General features: G+C 41.8%; 1 protein-coding gene across 6 annotated transcripts in view; it reads right to left on the minus strand.

The window, feature by feature from the left end:
- The window catches only part of PPP3CA (protein phosphatase 3 catalytic subunit alpha), a 233395-nt gene that overhangs the window by 119252 nt on the left and 94117 nt on the right, over positions 1–20026 (minus strand). For all 6 annotated transcript variants that reach the window (XM_054989910.1, XM_054989911.1, XM_054989912.1 and 3 more), the window contains one exon: positions 4599–4799. In XM_054989910.1, the coding sequence (XP_054845885.1) occupies positions 4599–4799 (201 nt within the window). The remainder of the gene's footprint in view (positions 1–4598; positions 4800–20026) is intronic.

Raw genomic sequence — 20026 nt, forward strand, 5'->3', positions numbered from 1 at the left:
TCTTATTTAGAGCATTTGTTCTTGCTGGCTTGTTGGGTGAAGGTGGGTGGAGGAGAGCCTGCTGAAGTCTCCCTGCAAGTTCAGCATCTCTGGATATGAAGGGGGCCACTGAAGTGCCCTGGGTTCTGACGAATCACAAAACTAACTAATAGCTTTGTGAAACGAGACAATTTTGTGAAAGTCCATGATTCGTGAAATGCAACGAAACACGAAACACTCATTTCGTTTTCCCATTTCGTGCCCATCTCTAACTTTCAGTTTTTTTGAAGAATTCAAGGTTTCTAGGAATACAAAACTGAATGTTGCTGTGTTTTAGGGATAGATACAGTAGGCAGTCTAAGTAAGAATAAAACTACATGGACCCCAAAGCCTTTCCCTTCTTCCTCCCATACTGGTGCCTGATAAGTTCCACACAGCCCTTTTTCAAATTTTATGGCAAGCTGTGCATGCTTTATGGAGGTTCTCAAAATAATACAGCAAGAAACATCTCCTATATTACCAAGTTCAAGTAATTTTGTACTGTGTGTACATGGTCTGGGTTGCTGATTCTCTACAGCCACAACTCAAAAAGCCCTACCCCAAGCAGTAATCAAATGGTTGGAAAGGGCTTTGCACCAGAGACAGACAGCAAGAAACTTGCTTATTGGTTAGCTTCTCAATTACATGTATCAACAGACAAGTGCATTGTCTAGTTGGCCCTGAAACGACTGCATTAGGTCTACTTCCTTGGTATCACTGAGCCAATTAATTTCTAACAAACAACACCTTTCTGGCTAGTATTCTGCCATGATCTGGCATCTTGGTGAATGCGAGTGGCAGCGGCTGTCCAAGCTCCTGCCTTTAAAAAGAGGGGGAAGTGGATGTTGCCTTTTCCTCTCAAGATAGACAATCCCTGCCCCCATTCATAGAAAAAATCAGAGGCCTCTATCTTCATGTTATCTGAGTGGGCAGGAGAGGAGTTGACCCTCTATCTGTACAAAGGGATGCCAATTGGAGACATGTTGTTTTATGGGACTCTGACAATCCTGATAGCGCTGGCATCAGAAAATGTGACTATTTTCTGAGCCTATTTATTTATCTGGAAAATTTATTGCTGCCTCTCCAGACCTGCTGGAGGAGGCTTACAACAATAAAACAAATCATCATAAAACTTGATAAAACAATCCAACACAATAAAATAAAATATACCAATAAAACCACCACTAAGAGCAAGCCAGGGCATAAAAACACATAAAATGAAGCAGTTTAAAATGATATTGATGGGGCAGTCCTCGGGAAAGAAGCAGAGTTTTTTAGCCGTTGGACCCCAGAAACCAATCTGTATGTTTCCTAGCTAATGTCCTGAGGTGATCTGGAGGCTAAGTCTGTAGTTGGCATCAGCTGTACAAGCTGCCCTTCAATAGAGAGGCCAATTCCGCCCCTTTCTACAGAGGCTGAGGGGCTGTGCCCTCATCCCTAGAAATCTAAGAGGGTTCCATTTTCACATAGGTCAGATGGGCAAGAGAGAACCTCACCCTCTGTCCTTAATAGGAATCTTGCAGACTGTCTGCCGTCTTTCCAGGCCTCCACCTTAGAAATGTACTGCTTTATGTCCTTAAGATACACACTGCAACTTATGAGGTTATGCAACCCCCAAATCAGTATTCATTTTGTACTGAACAAAGAAGAATTTTTTTTAATATCAAATCCATATCTTATTTTTAAGTTTTGCTATCCGGTCTAATGGAATCAATGCAATTTACTTCATGGCACTGAAACCAGTTTCTGCAGCATTACCAGAATCAATTTGCAAATTAATTTAAATTTTGAAGATACCCTTTTAAGACGTTAATAGAGTCATTTGGCCACGTACAACCTGCAATTTGCAGTAAGGCATTCATGCTTAAGTTCTACCGACCAATGATCACAAATTACTTGTTCCTGGAGTTGGACAAGCAGAGTGAGAAGAGAGAAGTAAAGAGAGAAGAGAGAAAGAAGAATGTACAAAAATTTACAGAGGAATTCCAGGAAAAAAATGGAGAGATTTCTTTGAATACGTAGTTGGAAATTAAGAAGAATCAAGAATAGTTAACATAGATATAGATCAATGATAAAACTAAGATCTTAAAAATGTTAAAATATAAAATGTGATGTATATGACTGAACACAGAATGTTGAGTATAAAATTTGGGATACAAGTAATTAAGGAGAGGTAGAGAATATGAAATTTAGCTGTGTCGTTATATATCTTGCTTATATTTCTATTGTAGCTTAAATCTATTATTCTGTACTCTGTTCAAGATTCTTTATGCATTTTCTATTGTCTTTTTTTCTTCTTTTAAATAAAGTTTTTTTTAAAAAAATTATTTTTTTTTTACGGAGGAGCAGTCCAGTATTACAACTACAACAATTCTGTTAGCAGCAACTCAGTCCTGGGTAACTACGTCAAGACAAAATAGCTAGGGATGCACTAGGAAATCTATTGGTGGTGGATGCAAGAGAACAAATTGCTCACTTTAAAAATTGTTTAACTTTTCCCTAAGAAGCATGAGTCATGCTTAACAATGCTACGAAAGGGTGATACAAGATCTATTTAATATCAATGAATTGTCCTCCAGATGCCAATAGCTGCATTTGATGGCTCAAGATCGGCTCAAGTGTGCCCCTGCACAATTAAAAATAATTGGGGGGGGCGGGATGAGAACCAACCCATGCCAAAACCTGTAACATATCATTAAAGAATATCCAATTTCCTTCCTCATTTGCAAGACACTCTGGGCAGAAAGTCAGTGCATATCGGAGAAGGATATGTCACTAAACAAACCCAGCTGTATTTATGCCTTCTCACCTATTTCCTTAGAATGGGAAGGCACAAGGATCTGCTGCTACCGCAAACCCAAGTTGGTCCCAGGGTGCCAAACGACTGCTGTTGGTTGCAGCAGCCCCTTTGAATGATGGAAGTAGCGAGTGGAGGATGTCGCCAGCATGTTTCTACCCACTGCCCTCTCCTCTTCACCCACTGAAGATGATCTCAGGTTTCCACTTGATATGTCAATGCCTTGCTTTGTGAAACACCTTCCTCCTCCTGTATTGGTGCTGGACAGCAAATGCCAGCAGAGAAGAAAGCAGTTTACAAGTCCAACTTGCACAGGAAACCAGAATTTAGTTTACTGTAGTTGCATGTTTTTTATTTAGCCTCATAATTTACTGTTATACTATTCAAATATAAGAATTCAACATGAAAATGAAAACCATTCTGAGAGAACCAATGTAATTACTGATTTTAAAAAGACACGCAAGGATCACCAGCTACAGAAAAGGCAACTGAAGGCAGAGGAGCTTTTTTGCTTCATTATTACAGGTTATATATTATTTAGGATTTCCCCCCAATATAGTTTCTCTCTTATTTATTGTTCTAAACCAGGGCTTTTTTTCTGGGAAAACAGGTGGTGGAACTCAGTGGGTTGCCATTGGAGAAAATGGTCACATGGCTGGTGGCCCCGCCCCCTGATCTCCAGACAGAGGGGAGTTTAGATTGCCCTCTGTGCACGCTCCAGCGGCATGGAGGGCAATCTAAACTCCCCTCTGTCTGGAGATCAGGGGGCGGGGCCACCAGCCATGTGACTATTTTCAAGAGGTTCCGGAACTCCGTTCCACCGCATTCCTGCTGAAAGCCCTGTTTTAAACCATGTTATTAAAAATCTCGCAAAACAGTATATATACAGAATGAACTACAGAGCTGTGATTAAAAACGAAGAGTATTACTCCTCTAGAAACTTTCCACCACTGAAGTGAATGGAAGTTGTACAAGACCATCCAAAAATTCTGCTGAAGCTCTTATTTCAATTGTGCAGGAGCACAATTCCACTAGAATGTAATCAAATGTGGGATATAATTAAGACAGAGAGATAAAGGTACACAGCAGATTAAGGTTGTCTTCAAAGGCAACTCCACATAGGACACATGTACAGTAGTCCAAGCATGAGTTACAAGAACATGGATTAGTGTGGCCAGGTTGGCTGGCTCTAAATGGGAGGGGGTTGGTTGGCAGACCACACAGTGATAGAAAGCAATACTGCTTACCACAGCCATCTGTTTTTCATTACAGCAAGTCTGGGAACATGAGCATTCCCAAACTCTCAACCTGCTCTGCGAATGCCAACAAGTGGATCAGATCTTCCAAAGCCTTCCCAATCCATCTTGTCTGTATGCAGTTTCAACTTATTCTGCCTTAGCCACCTGACGGTTTTATCAAGTCATTTGTAGGCCACAGTACATAAGTGAAGGACTGCATTTAGCTTGTTGGGGTCCATCACACATTCATGTCTTGGAGAAGAAAAGGAGGGAGAAAAGTACCAGCACAAGTAATGATGAGGGGGCGCTCAAATGTGTAAGAAATTGGTTTCCTAGAGCCCAATATATTTCAAATTAAGATGGTCTTTGTGGCACTGAAACCAGTTTCTTCAGAAGGAACGGCCCTGCAGAACAGATTACCCAAATAGTGGTAGCAGACAGATAAAAGGAAGGACAGAAAGTAAGCAGGCTCTAAAACATCCATTCCTTTATCAGCATTCCTACAATTATACATTTTGATATAAAACTTGTCCATTTGCACCTACCAGTGACCGGGGCATCGATATCCAGCAGATTTTTTTCTTGACGGAGAATTGAAGCACCCTCAGTTATTATTCTCAAAGCAACGCTTTCTTCCAGCCTTCCTTCCTTCATAAGGTGTGCCTTTAGGATATCCACTCGGGGTTTTCCATCATTGTCAAACACTTCCTTCGCTGTGAGCCGATGGCTTGGAGGAAATGGGACAGCTGCAAGAATAAAGACAGATTGATTCAATACACTAAGTAAATCCATTTGTTCCAATAAAAGCAAAGTTTTAGCTCTACTACTGGTCATCAGTTTAGTAAAAAAAAAAAAATCCCTCTCAATACTATCAAGCAATAAGAATATGCCCTGGTAAAGTTAGCAAGCTTAAATGCTTTAATCTGTTTCGACATCTATTAACCTCATTCTGAAATCAAAGCAATGGTTATTCTAAAAGAGTTTGCAATAAATAAGAAAGAATGGAAGGCACAGTTTTTGAAAACAGACATACTTTAAAACTATTAATGTTAAGGAAAGAGAACTTGTGTTTCCCAAGACCCCAGAATGCCTTCGCTGCTTTGTCCTCTGACAATGCTTGGGCTTATCAACATACTTTTTCAGCAACTGCACAATATACAAGCTTGGCCCCTACAATAGTTTTGGTACTTCCAGTAATAGTTACAGTAGAAAAATCAGATATAAGTAATGAACATAGACCTTCTTTAGAAGCCTCTTTGTAAAGAATACAAATGAACCTGATGCCTTGTGGACTGACTGCAACGTTAAAACATTTCCATATCAAGGGTTTACTGCAAAGCCATCCACTGTGGCATAGCAGAGATGGGCTTTATATTAGAGAACTCACAAGATATTGCTGCTTTCACTTTCGTGCTCCCAGCTGAAAACAGGAGAAGTGATGCTCTCGGTTTCGAGGATCAAGATGCAGCATTATCCTAGCTTAACCCCCTTTCCCAAGCAGCTAAATTGGAGTGGCATTAAAGGATGCCTGCCTTGCCAGCTTCAGGGTAATTATACTGATCCCAGCTGCTGCTGTGGGTGGGTCAGATTATAGAAATCTGAATGAAAAGCTTTGGGGAGAATTCAGAATGGGTGTATCTACAAATATGTACAAGCTAGGCTTCATGAAATGGAGTACCTCTCCCGTCATGTATGCCACAATTCCTCCTGGGTCGACCACTGGAGCCTTTGGCATGTTAGAGAGTCATTTCAGACGTTTCCTCTGGTTATTTCTTTTTCACTCACAGAAGTTGTGGCTCGCACGCTGAACGATACAGTGTCCTTTAAAATATGTATTCTGAAAGGTGGAAATGTGCAAGCTCCGTCATGCACTACTATTGGGGAGTAAGACTCCATTGCCAGCAGTGAACCAAGCTACTTAAAGGAATGGGCGGAAGAAGCTGTGAAGGGCTTGGATGGCAAGAAAAGGAGTCAGGATATTAGAATACATATGAAGAGAGAGAAAGAGGGAATCTATTGAGGGGGTTCACAAGTATAACCAGGTACCAATATTCATTTTTTAAAAAATTAGATCTGACCTATGCTTTAATAATTCAAATGAAATGGGGGCAGAATTAACATTTGGGCTTGCAAATAGAAATATATTTTCAAAGGCCTGCAAATATTTTGTTCCAGAACACACATTAGAACATACCCATTCATGTTATTTATACATGAGGTTTAAACACGGTTATTCCCTTATAGGTACATAGAAAGCTTAAAGGTACATAGGAACGAAACCACTGGTACATGTAATTCAATACTGTCTATTCTAGCAGTAGCTCTTCAGGAACTTCGGCAGAGAAAGATTCTTTTTTTTTTTTACATTAAAAATATGTAACTCCATTAGCCCTTTGCAAAAGGAGGTATGTATTGTACTAGATGGAATTTCTTACAAAAATTGTATTCGTGGGAAATGTAACCAACTTCTACCATGGTTCCCAACATATGATTTCTATTCACGTATGTTCCAAACATATTCCCCAGACAGGAAACATTTTAGAGATCAAAGGGCAAGGAGAACCAATCTCCCATCTGTTGCCATGGCCGTTCAAGCCTCTATTTTGTGAGCATTCATCTCTATTCCTTGACCTATGACCAATCCACCTCTTCTGCTGAACTTGAGGAGGTTTGGCAAACCTGGAAGTTGGTAACGAGGGTATCTACAGAACAAAGGAGGCAAGTTGGGAAGGAAAATAGGCAGGAGTGGGACACTTTACATGCCACTATTGGCTACCCAGCTTGGTGACAGAAAGGTGCAGGCTGGTGCACTGGAGGATCCCAGAGATCATTGGTCCAGGCCAGCAAGCACAGCCAGCTCCACAATTAGGTGTGAGAGGTAGCATGAGGTAGCACAATTAGGTGTGAGAGATTTCCGGATCCGTTTCAAGGTGTTGGTTTTAACCTTTAAAGCCCTAAACAGATTGGGACCAGCATACCTGAGGGACCATCTCTCCCCGTATGTGCCCCGGAGAATGCTTCGTTCAGCGAGTAAGAACTTACTGGTGATCCCTAGCCCTAGGGAGGCTCGTTTGGCCTTGACCAGGGCTGGGGCCTTTTCGGTCCTGGCCCCAACCTTGTGGAACTCTCTGTCTGACGACACTCGGGCCCGCCAGGATATTGTATCATTTCGGCGGGCCTGCAAGACAGAGATGATCCACCAGGCTTACGGTTGAGGCCAGCGTCAGGACCATCATTGAGCCTCCCACCGGTCTCCGGTATTCGAGTACAGCTTGTGTGTCTGTCTGTCTCCTCTTTGTATGCTGGGGGCAGGATTGTGTAGCCAACTATGTCAGGTTTTTGTATATATATAATTTTAATTGCTGAATTTTATTGTAGAATCTGCTATGTAATTGTATTTTATGACTGTTTTACCCCGTCCTGAGACCACTTGTGGGGAGGGCAGGTTAAACACCGAATAAACTAAACTAGCAGAAGAGAGGCCTCTCCCTTAAATTTGGCTTTCCCTAGAGCGAATTTGTACCAAGCAGGAAGAGGGTTTTATTCACACAGATGTGTGTCTACCATACACAGGTTGTTCTACGCACACGTGATGATCCATCTTGCTGTGAACATGACAGGATGGAGTATTTCTATGCCTACCTCTTGCCTTCTGCCTGCAGTTGGGATCAGGGTGGCTAAGCTGTCTGGCTTGCTTCAGTTTTTTCTGCATCCAGCACAAAGCATTAACAAAGCAATGCTATGCTTCAAGACAGCCGTGAGCTGCAGAAATGGTTAATGTTTTTGTTTAGTGAGGTATGTGCTACTGCTTACATCACCAATGCTCTCAGCACAGCTATGGGAATAAGGTTCTTAATTAAACAGCCACTGCGGTGCCAGCAGAGGGGAACACAACACCATTCTTGGCACACACGATAGGCACTATTGTTTTCCCCTCTAGCTTCCTGACATTTTATAAAACAGGCTGGCTTTTACTTATCTTACACTGCACACAAGTACAGTATTTTTTCTATATGCACATTAGTATATGCACATACATCTACGGGCCTGGATGGATTTACAAGTAATTTTTGCAATTCAAATTATTAACTGAAACTACAACCTCAAATATCAAATTTTACAACAGCCTAGAACTTTGTTCCATGATTGATAGCCTCTGGCACATCTCAAGCTGTTCTTCATAACTGCTGTCCCCAGACACTGCTTTGCTTGCTGGTGCCCCAGTCTTGGCGACAGTGCTACTTCCTGACAATATACACATTCGGTGCATCAGGACTGGCTGAAGTTGGGAGCCAGCATGAACAGCTGCACATGGAAGAGCACAGGGTTGCAAGGAAGGGGAAAGGCACAATTTCGAGATCAACACCAGCCTAGAGGATTGAAGAGTGACAATTAATCTGGCTATGATTTTTAAAAGCCAGGATTAAAATTGTAAGGATCTTACATACTAATAGCTAAGTGGTCCTGATCTTTGGATACATAAATCTGAAGCCATGAACAGACAAGTGCCCCAGGTTAGAGAAAAATCTGAAATCTAAAAAAAAAAAAAAAACATGGGGGAGATACAAGGAGTGCCTGTAGCTTTAACCGGTTCAAGGCGTTAACTTTGATGTTTAAAACCCTCCATGGACTGGGACCGGCATACCTGCGAGACTGCCTCTCCCATTACATCCCTTGCAGGGTGCTGCGCTCTGCAGACAGACAACTCTGGGTGGTACCCAGCCCAAGGGACATCTGTCTGGCCTCTACCAGGGCCAGGGCTTTTTGTGCCCTGGCCGCAGCCTGGTGGAACACTCTCTCACTGGAGATCCGGGCCTTGCGGGACCTATTACAGTTCTGCAGAGCCTGTAAAATGGAGGTGTTCCGCTGGGCCTTTGGTTGAGGACCAGCGGGTGTCCCCCCTTATTCCATCTAAGATCACCACCTATGACTGCCCTCAGCCATGTGTTCTGCCCACATGCTATAACTTATGCAGGTTTCTGATCAGTATCTAAAGTAGCCAATGTATAATAGCGCTTGGAGTATTTTAGTAACAGTTTTAAGTATGTTTTTAAAGTTGATTATTAATTTATTGTATTTTATTGATGATGTGAGCCGCCCTGAGCCCATTCATGGGGAGGGAGGGATATAAATAAATTAAGTAAATAAATAAATAAACCAGATGCCCTCAGTGGTTGTTGCTAGGCAACCATAACAGTTTAGCCAGTATTCCAGGCTAAACTGTTATGGTTTGACTGCTGCCAGTAAAAGGCAGGGCAGAGGCAAGGCCCTTTCCAGGGCTGTTTTGGCCTTTGAGGAAGAACTCATTGGGGCCAGGTCCAGAAACCACCAACAGGAGACTTGATACCAAATGATTTGCATGACTCCTCCAGGCCTGGCTGCTTAACACTGTTTAATAGCAGCCCTCCCTGCAAACAAAAGCTAGTGTAGTGCAGTGGTTAAAGTTTCAGAATAGGTTGCAGGAGACCAAGGTTCACATCACCACTCTGTTGTGAAAACTCAGTGGGTGACTTTGATCTAGTCATACACTCTCAGCCTAACCTACCTCTCATGGTTGTTGTGAAGATGATACAGAGGTAAGGAAAATGATGTAAGCTGCTTTAGGTCCCCATTGTGGAGAATGAAAGTATATAAATGAAGTAAATTAAGAAATATAGGTGAAGATGGGCGGGGGAGATAAAATGTAAGTTTTTTTAGTGATTTGAAGAAACGAAGATATAGGGAAAGGTGAGCATATGGAGGCTGCCAGGAGGAGGGAAAGAGGATACAGGGAAAAGTGAAGTGCCCCTCCAATCTTTGCAGGTTGCCCATCATGCAACTGGGCTTGGCTGAGCGAGCACCAAAAACTGGGAGATAGTGGAGGGGCTGCAGGAGGGGGGAGGTGAAGATGGGGGCAGACAAAGGGAGGTGGGAAGGAGAGAAGGAAGTAGAAAAAGGGGGAAAGTCAATGGGGCAAGGAAGGGGAAGAGGATTATGATGAAGAAGAAAAAATGAGATGGCCCCCAAAAGCCCTTGCAGGTCCCCCACTTGTTTTATTCTATTAGCAGCAGAATTTTGATACTGGAACCAATTTATGTGCAACTGAATATTATTCTCAATTGCTAAAACAGGGGCCAGCCTGTACTATATTGATGAGGGGGGAGGCAATAGAACTCCTGTATATAAGGGATCACATCAGCATTGACAAGAGATGGCCACCTAACCGCAACGATGATTTCATGACTCATTATGAATGTATGCAGATCGAGAGAGGGAGGGCAGGAAGGGATCAGCCAGTACTTTGCTCTTGTGGCCCTTTTTAAATATGCCCAGGGTAATGCCGACCACCACTTTGTTGCCAGGAAGGAATTTTCCATCAGACCAGATTGGCCTGGGATCCTGAAAGTCTTTTGCCTTCCTCTGGGCATAGAGCAGGGGTCACAGGGGTGGGTGGGAGGGAGAAGCTAGCTGTGAATTTCCTGCAGTTTGCAGGGGTTGGGCTATATGACCCTTGGGTCCCTTTCAGCTCTATATTTCTAAATATTTCAGTTGTTTGAAATATGATTGTTTTCCTTTCAATGCAGAAACACTAATCAGTGAAAAGAGAACCTCTAGACTAGTATTTCAAGGCCCTTTAAAGCCCTTCATGGTCTAGGACCTACATATGTGACATGTGAACAAGAACATTTATTTATTTGTTTGTTTATTTATTTATTGTTCGCCTTTCTCACTGAGACTCAAGGTGGATTACATAGTGTGAGATTAGTACAATCAGTATTGGGAACATTTCCATACAGTATCAAGGACATTTCTATACAGCGTTAAGGATATTGCCACAAAAATGTCATAGGATTTTACAAAAACGTAGCATTAGCAAGGATTCAATACAGAGTTGAAGAACTGCTGAAGCAGAACATAATCAATTTTAGGAGTGATATTAGATAAACATGAAGTACAGATAGTAGAAGAGTACATATTCAAGCAACAGATAATATACAAGGCATCAATAGCGGTGAAGTCTATGGTCCCTAACTCATTAGGGAAGCTTTTGAGACCCCTCCCTATAATACTTCCCTCCGATCTGAGTAAAAAGCCTTTTTGAATAATTCGGTTTTACATCATTTGTGGAAAGCCAGGAGAGTGGGGGCTCTCCTGACTTCCTCAGGCAGACCGTTCCATAGGGTGGGGGCCACCACAGCGAAAGCCCATGTGTGGTCTGCTGTTGACCCATGTGCAGTCCCAAAGCTGCCGTGGAGGGACATAAGGAGTGAGATGATCTTGTAGGTATGCTGGTTGTTTATGTACTAGCCTTATGCTGATCCTGGGCTGCAACTCCTTTCCCTCACCACGTGTTCTGTTTTTGCCATGTTGAGCACCATTTCTTTTGCAGGAGAAGACTGAGAAAAAGTAGAAATTGAGCAGTTCTGCCCTCTCTCCATCACCTGTTACAATTTTGCTTTCCTGTCCTTGCAATGGGCCTATCAGCTCCTTGCTCTTTTTATTGCTTTGAACGTAGCAAAGAACCCTTTTTTGTTGTTTTTAGCATCTCTTGCTAGCCTAGGCTCTAGCTTTTCTAACGCTCTCCCTACAAGCTGAACACTAGATATAAAACCTATATTCTATTGCCAGATTCCTGGTATAATCTGCACATATGCAAAGTGTGTGCTTATTTTATTTATACATAAGCTTTAAGATAAATAGGACCAAATGAATTCAAAAATGAACTGGGAGTCTATTAATCCATGTAATTCATGCCATCACCAGGAGAGGGAAGTAATGATTCCCACAATATGCATAGCCTAGAGAATTTTAGGACTTTTTTTGGATTTTTGTTCATCACCTGGTATAAAATTACTTTCCCACATAATCACCCTTAAAGTGAGCATTAGACTCTGGGCAACAGGAAAAATATTTTTAATATACAACCAATAAGAAGTTTTAAAATATACTTAAATATCTTTGGGTCAGAACTAAAACTAGAATTTGTTAAAAAAAAAAACAGAACAAAAGAGCCCAGAATTGATGCTCAGGATAAAAGCAGACATGTAAAACATTTTAAATGAATTAAAAAATTAACAATTGCATATAACAATACCTCCAAGATAAAAAGCAGCAAATTGGCGTTGTTTACATTGCCCTTTAGCCACGCACACCATAAACAACAGGGAGAAAAATTATGTCATTCTACTTCAGACTTGCACATGGCATCTCCCAGAAGGCTCAGAACAAAAATAAACAATTGGGGATTACCTGAACAGTGTAGCTGCTGCCCCTCAAGGGAACTATGTGCTCCCAGCCCATAGTTCCCTTGAGGGTATAGCAACATGATGAGAAAACACATTTTTCTACCTCCTTGTTCTTGCCAACCAGAACACCATAGCACAGCCATGCACCTCTGCTTAGGACTGCACTGTGATTCACACAAATGCCTGTCAGAAAGTAATTACTTTCACCTGCCCCTAAGGAAACATCAGTGCTAAGAACAGTCAAAACTCATAGGAAAGAACATTTAAGAGAAGACTGCGTCACGGGAAAAGCTCTTCTTCTGGTATCTATCATCTTACATCCACCCACAATACCTTGAGCAGGGCATCAACTTCCAATCTTAAAGAACAGCAGGGATCACATGGAAGTAGACATTCTCTCTTAGGTATCTCGGGCCCTCCCTAACTACTTTCAGTATAAAGGTCAAATGCTACACTTTAGATTCTGCCTGGCAACTAACAGGTAACTAATGAAGTTTCTGTTGCAATGGTCTACTTGCAGCAATATTTGGGGCCCATGAAGTTTCCAGACAGTTTTCAAGGGCAGCCCCACACACAGTGTGTTATCGTGGTCTAATTTAGAGGACACATAGGCATGAATGACAGTGGCTGTGTCCTTTCATTGCAGCAACCAGCAGATCAGACAAAGCTGAAGCAAAGCTGGATCCATATGCACCTCCAAGCTGTGACCCCAATGTTACTGGAAGAAAGAACTCCATCCAAACTGGACTTCCCCCTGCAGCTGGTCTTTGGAACTTCTCACCGACTTCACCTTGGTCTTGTCTGGGTTGGGTGACAAATTAAAAACCACAGGGTTGGGAAAGTAACTATAAACCTCCTTCCAATTCCTGAACCATGATTAACAAGGATCATGAGTATTGTGCCTGGCCCAGTTCAATGAACATGGCAGGCAAGGAAGGAGACCACAGAGACAGGAGCACTTGAGGGTTGTTCTGCTCAAGAAAAGTTTACAACGTATCACTCACAAGCTTTGGAGAACAGCTAAGAGGGGGAGCGAGGAGGGGCTGTGGGCCAGTGGAAGAGCTTCACATGCAGACAGTCCTGGATTCAATCCGTAATATCACCAATTAAAGGGCCAGGAAGTAGGTGATGTGAAAGATCTCCACCTGGAGAATTGCTGCCAGCGACAGTACTGGCCTTGATAGACCGATGGCCTGATTCAGCTGCTTGTGTGTGTGTTTTTTGACTACAGTCATTTCTTTTTCCCAAGTCATTTAAATTATACCTGCATACCCAATATAGCCACTTACATGAAATATTTCTTATTACTAATGCAGCCAATAGTTCAGTCATGACATTTCAGTTTCTCCAGAAATGCACTACTGAAATTATCTGATATCTGAAGTGAGCTGTGGTTCATGACAGCTCATACTCTACCACTAACTTTGTTAGTCTTATTGGTGCTACTGGACTCTTGCTCTTTCCCACTGCCACAAACAGACTAACACGGCCACTCATCTTGATCTACTGAAATTAAGTTATCTAAAAACTTTTGGAGTCAAGCAACCGTAATCTATAAAGTCTTTGTGTCTGTTCAGATTGTTTTAGACATGACTCTGGTTTAAGCATAATATTTTATTTATTTAAAGTATTTTTAACCCCCGTCTTTCTACCATCTTTACAATGCCAAATCATCTAAATGAATCACATTTTTTAAAAAAAATCAGAAAGCAGCAAAAAATCTTCATCCCTGAATAAAACGACCAGCATATTATATCTCAGGGTTATTTCTCTGAAAGATTCATTGTACTATGCACCTATTACGGAGATGAAGCAGCATTCAGAACGCAAACCAGTGGCACCTTCTTAAAAATGTCATATTAGCTGCCAACTAGGCATAATTAAAGCATGGATTTTTCACTTGCTTAAATATAAAAAGAGAAAGATGAAGGCATATTTGTAGAGAACAATGGCCAAGAAGTAACAGCTATTTTAGACTTATTTTGCCGACTTGCTTGTTACAGGTGACATACAGTACATAGCAGTGAGTCAGTACAGTTGCCAAGAAACGGCATGGTTATGGCCCACTTATACTAGAGAAGCCTACTGAAACAACACCACTCCTGAGAACTATCCAAAAGCAGACAGTCCAGGACTGACCTGAAGTTGAAACAAAACTGCCAGTAGCACATAGCAACATTTAAACACAAGATAACGGCACGCTTCCAACAAAAAGCATCCTAAGGTTCACATACAGTGTTCCCTGTCCCTTGAGGCTCAGTAATTAAAGATTTCCAAAGGAAAGAATATTTTGGTGGAATGTTTTGTTCCCTACAAAACAAGTTAACAAGTTCTGGGCCACATCCACTCGTCACTTGATACTGTACTATTCTCGCAATATAGCCATCTTTTCCAACCGTGTTATCCACACAGAAGAATCCATGTGCGAATGACTGACTATCTACCTATCTATTTACTTACCTACCTAATTTATAGTCTGCCTTTCTCACCGAAACCCAAGGGAGATTTCATAGTGTGAGATCAGTACAGCTAATATCAAGGATATTTCGATAAACAATTCCACGTGGCAAATCAATGCAAGTTTACAAAGGCATAACGTTAGCAAAAATTTGATATGGAGTTGAAGAAATGCTGAAACAGAGAATAAGCAATTCTAGGACTAACGTTAGACAACACAGAATTACCCAGTAGGGTCATATTTAAAGCAACAGGTAGTACATAGGCGCATATACTTAAACAGAGAGGACGTAAGGCAACATAGTGGTGAAGTATACGGTCCCTAACTCATTAGTAAAGTATCTGAGACACCCTTTCAACAACTCTATCCCTACCATACAGCCCTCCTATCTGAGTAGAAAGCCTTTTTGAATGATTATGTTTTGCATCATCTGCGGAAAGCTAGGAGAGTGGGGGCTCTCCTGATTCTTCAGGCAGGCCATTCCATAGGATAGGGACCACCACAGAGAATGCACATGTATGGGCAGCTGTTGATTTTGCTCATGTGCTGGGTGGCACCTGCAGGAGAACCTGTTCAGATAAGCGAAGCTGCTATGGAGAAACATAGGAGACAGGTGGTTCCCGTAGGCATGTTGGACCAAAGCCATGAAAAGCCCTGTATGTGATAGCTAATACCTTGAACTGAGAACGATAACTGATAGGTAGCCAATGGAGTGACTGCAGGATGGTAGTGATATTCATGCTCCTGCTTGCTCCTGATAACAGCTAAGCCACAGTATTTTGCACCAACTGGAGTCTCCTAGTTAACTTATATGAGAGACCTATGTATAATGCATTACATTAGTCAAGTCTTGATGTTACCATAGCATGGATCCAGGTGGCCAGGTTGGCCATGTTGAGGTAGGAGGCCATCTTCCAGGCTAGAGTGAGGTTGTAGAAAGCACTTTTTGTGGCCACCTTAACTTGCTTTTCTAGTAGTAGCACTGGATCCAGTATAACCCCTAGGCTCTTAACTGAGTCTGCAAGAGTCAGATGTAATCCATCGAAAGTGAGGAGTACAATGTCCTTCAAGATCTCTGCCTTCCCAACAAGCATCACTTCTATTTTGTCTGAGTTCAATTTCAATTTGTTTTCAGCCATCTGACTACAGTGTCAAGCAGCGATCCGTGATTTCTACTGCAACCTGTGAGGACCTGGACAGTGAGATATAGAGTTGGGTGTCATCTGCATATTGATAACATCCCACTCCATAGCTGCGAATGAGTTCTCCTAAACTTATAGCTTACCTTTTATATCCTGGCTTTCTTACTGAGATGCAAGATGGATTAAACAGTGTAAGGTTTATAGCTCTGAGAAACTATGGTTTGCTTAAAAGTAAAGTCTTCAGTTATTAAGCTACATGTAAGGGTGAAAGGGAATGGCGGAACCCCCTGGATTGCTCATGCCAGAGCAGCTTCACAGCTTTTACTGGCATTGTTTAATAATTTACTCTAGTTTGAGATAACCAGAGGATACATAGCATAGAAATCTAGACACCAATTTGAAGAATGAAAGTTACTGCCACCATTATTAAAAAGATGATCGCGAGATAGGCACCTTAGAGGCATATCACCACTGCTGGGTGTTCTGTACTGTATCACTAGAGAGCCAGCTTGGTGTAGTGGTTAAGAGCGGCGGGTCTCTAATCTGGAGAACCAGGTTTGATGCCCCTCTCCTCCGCTCGAAGCCAGCTGTGTGACCTTGGGTCAGACAGAGCTTCCCAGAGCTCTCTCAGCTCCACCCACCACAGCGTGTTTCTTGTGGGGATAATAACATTGTAAACTGCTCTGAGTGGGTAATTCAGTCGTCCTGAAGGGCGGTGTATAAATCAAATGTTACTATTGTTATTATATTATTAACCTGGAATACTGCCTCAGCAGGAGCACGGCAGAGTGGGTTGATACCCCCATGATATTGGTAGATGCATTGTTTTGTGCTATGTACAGAATTGAACAGCGACAGGCGAGGGGGAGCAGAGGAGTTTCCTCCTATCACTGCCCTAAAAAGCATTTTAGTCATTCATCGGGAAGTTACCAGTCACAGACCTACTGATGCAGACACGGTTGTCATCAGTTAGCAAGGATTCCCACCTGTTTCACTAGCATAGAATACCATCAATCAGTACAGCTTATGGTTAGAGAGAGCAATTGTGTAATGAAGGGATTACTTATTTTGTTCTAGCTCCATGTTCTTAGAGAGCTTTAATTTTAGTTTTAAAAAATTAGGCGGAGAGCCAAAAAACTACTTTGGGCATGCCTAAGGGAATTTCTGACTGAGTGACAGACCACCCCTCTTTCACAATTTACTTCTGAAAAGCCTATTCACTTTACCAAAGAGGTTTCAACTTGTGATTTGTTTGAGAAACACTAATCAAAGGCTACTATGGACCCTTGCATCTAAACAGTCTCTCTGATTTTTTTAAAAAATGCCAAGTGTTTTGACTACAGCGATATAAACAAGAAAGCAAACAATTCAACAGAAATCCCTTTAAGTAAACGTAGACTAGCACATGCAGGATTACAACTGGAAAAGCTGATGGCAACTTCCTGACCTCCATTGGTGGAATTTTGCTTTTGAACGGAGTGCCCCACCTAAGTTTGTTCCATAAGCTTCCAAGCACTGTGTTGACAGATTATGCTTTTTTTATTAGGCATTCAACACTAAACAAACATTCTCTTTACAGTATTATTAGAAGAACAACCAATTTGGTGGAAATCATCAGCAAATGGAAAATGTCACGGCGAGAGCAATGCTTTGGTAACAGAAGTACTGAATATAAATTGCTAAACCTTCCCCAATATAAAATTGATGGATTATGCCATGTACCCAATCATATCAACTTCAATGCAATCTGGTGCAAATTCAAGCATCAGATTAGATTAGAGGGATCCAAGGGGCATCTAGTGTACCATTCTGCCAAGTGAGCCCCAATACACTTATATAATATGGACACAGAAAAATAAACAAAAGGGCACTAACAAAGTAAATATAAAGTGAAGTGATGATTAACTGTTTCCTCCACTGTATTCCTTGTAAAATCTGGGCTCTCTGATTAGAGAACTACAAGGGTGAATACAGGCAAGTTCCAGATGCACTTTCTTGAATGAAAATAATATCATATTGCAGCAATCTTGGATGATATTATTAATGATATTACAGCCTTTATTCCAGGATAACAGCCTGTATTGCTGTTTCCAAATTACGGATGGGAGAAACTGAGGTTTAAGAATATGGCCACCCTAAAGCCACCTAACAAGAGCATGGCCAAAACAAGATTTGAAGTGCATGCCTTGTATCTTAGTCCTCTTAGATGGATTATTAGATATTTTATCCTATCAACTGCATCAATTCACACTGCATAATCTGCCTGGAGTCTCACCGAGAAAGATGGACTATAACGTAAATACATAAACAATACATTTTTCAGATCTCAACTCATTCTTCAAGTATGAGACTGGAATCCCCAGAAAGGTAAATTCATGAGCTTTTTCCTGATCTTCTCTCCTCCCACCCTCTTCTAACAGTGTACAGCTAGTTCAAAGTGGCCACTACAATACCCTGGATTATTGGGGATAGAAAAAAACTACCTGTACTCTATTGATGCAAACTGCATTTTTGCTTCCATATGACTATTTTCCAAGGAGCCTGAAATCACTAATTGCATTTTTATCTTCCTCTTTGGTCCAAGACGCTCAGGGTTCTTCTCTACTACTTTTTATACTCACAACCACCTTGTTAAAGAAACTGGGCCGAGAGTAACTGGCCCAATGTCCTACGGTGAAGTTCACAGCATTCTCAGTCTAATTCCAACCATATATACTGTACTGCCTCTCTTAGCCTCCTCTTCTTCAGGCAGTTTGCCTCTGGCCAAGGGAACAAGTGGGTGCTGCCTCCTCCTCTACCATCTGGCATGTGTTGTGTCCTGATTACACTTGAGGAGGTTCACAGAGGGGTTGGGGGGGTTGGCTTTGGAGAGGCTTCCTGTGAAAACGCTTGTCCTAACAGGAGTTTTTGGGACCCGAAAACAAAACTGCTCTCCCACGAGAAACTGTCCTTTTCGGTAGCAAAGTGCAACAATACATATTTAAATGCTTTATGAATTTCACCATGGCACACTAAACACCTTGGTTATATTGGGAGAGAAATTCCCTTGCTTTCTCCTACTTGCAAGCACTCATGAAAAACATGATTCCCCCCTCCCCCCGGAAAGCTTCAGCCCACAAAGCCATATGTTCTGGACTCAGCGACACAAAATGCCTTTCTTTCAACCTCGTCAAGAAAATAGCCTTAAGCATTCTCTTAAGTATCTCCCAAATAACCCTCCTTAAATGCACTAAAGTCCATCTCTTTTGTGATTTGCCAAATGCTGGATTTTTTTCCCCTGTACAGCATAACCACTGTGCGGTGACATTCAAGCCCATGCTACAATCATTACCTGTAGTTTAATACAAGTGTTCTATGCACATTTTCTTTGTATCTGGAAAAGAAACTGTTCCTGGTGCCTGGTGTTTTAGGCACCATGGTGGCTTCATTTAAAAAGCTTAAATGTTTGACATTTTTCAGCTCAGAAAAGGGTTTTGGGGGGGGGGGGTGTAAGCTAATTACACAGGGCCAAGTGTACCTAGTTAAACTCCCACTGAACGTTCCAGGAGCGTGTAGGCTGTTATGTGTAGGAAGGAGTAAAGTTGTTGCTGATTTCACCACAGCACGAGCTTTTCAACCTTCTTATAAGCTGTTCCAACAGTTTCGTTTGAATCTCTCAATCAGTAATGGGGGAAAAATAACTTCAAAGCAAGACAGCATGATAATAGCTTAGTCCCAGGCTACTAAGAACTTGCAATTCCTATTTCCTTTCCACCTCCACCTTTCATACATTTTGTAAACAATCCTATTTTCACTGTTCATTCACATTTGGTTGTTAAATGAGTAGACTACTTTGGAATCTCTTTCACAGGTCTAATTTCCCTATTCTAACTGTACTTACCCCCTCACCAAGTCCCCTTTAGCAAAACAACAAAAGGTATCAATTGTAGTAACCTGACCACATGGCTTTAGCATCCAATTCCATCTTCTGTTGAAGGATGATCTGTGGCATTTTCTTCTTAGCAAAAGGACAGATCATGCAATTGCCAAGTAACGCACAGTCATGGATTCCATTAGAGGAAGAACGGTACCAGAGCTAATACTTGTGCAGGTGTCAGTTTGGTGTAGCAGTTAGAACTTCAGTCTAGAATCTTGAAGACCCAGGTTCA

Source organism: Eublepharis macularius, chromosome 10, assembly GCF_028583425.1.
Source record: "Eublepharis macularius isolate TG4126 chromosome 10, MPM_Emac_v1.0, whole genome shotgun sequence".
Taxonomy (NCBI): Eukaryota; Metazoa; Chordata; class Lepidosauria; order Squamata; family Eublepharidae; genus Eublepharis; species Eublepharis macularius.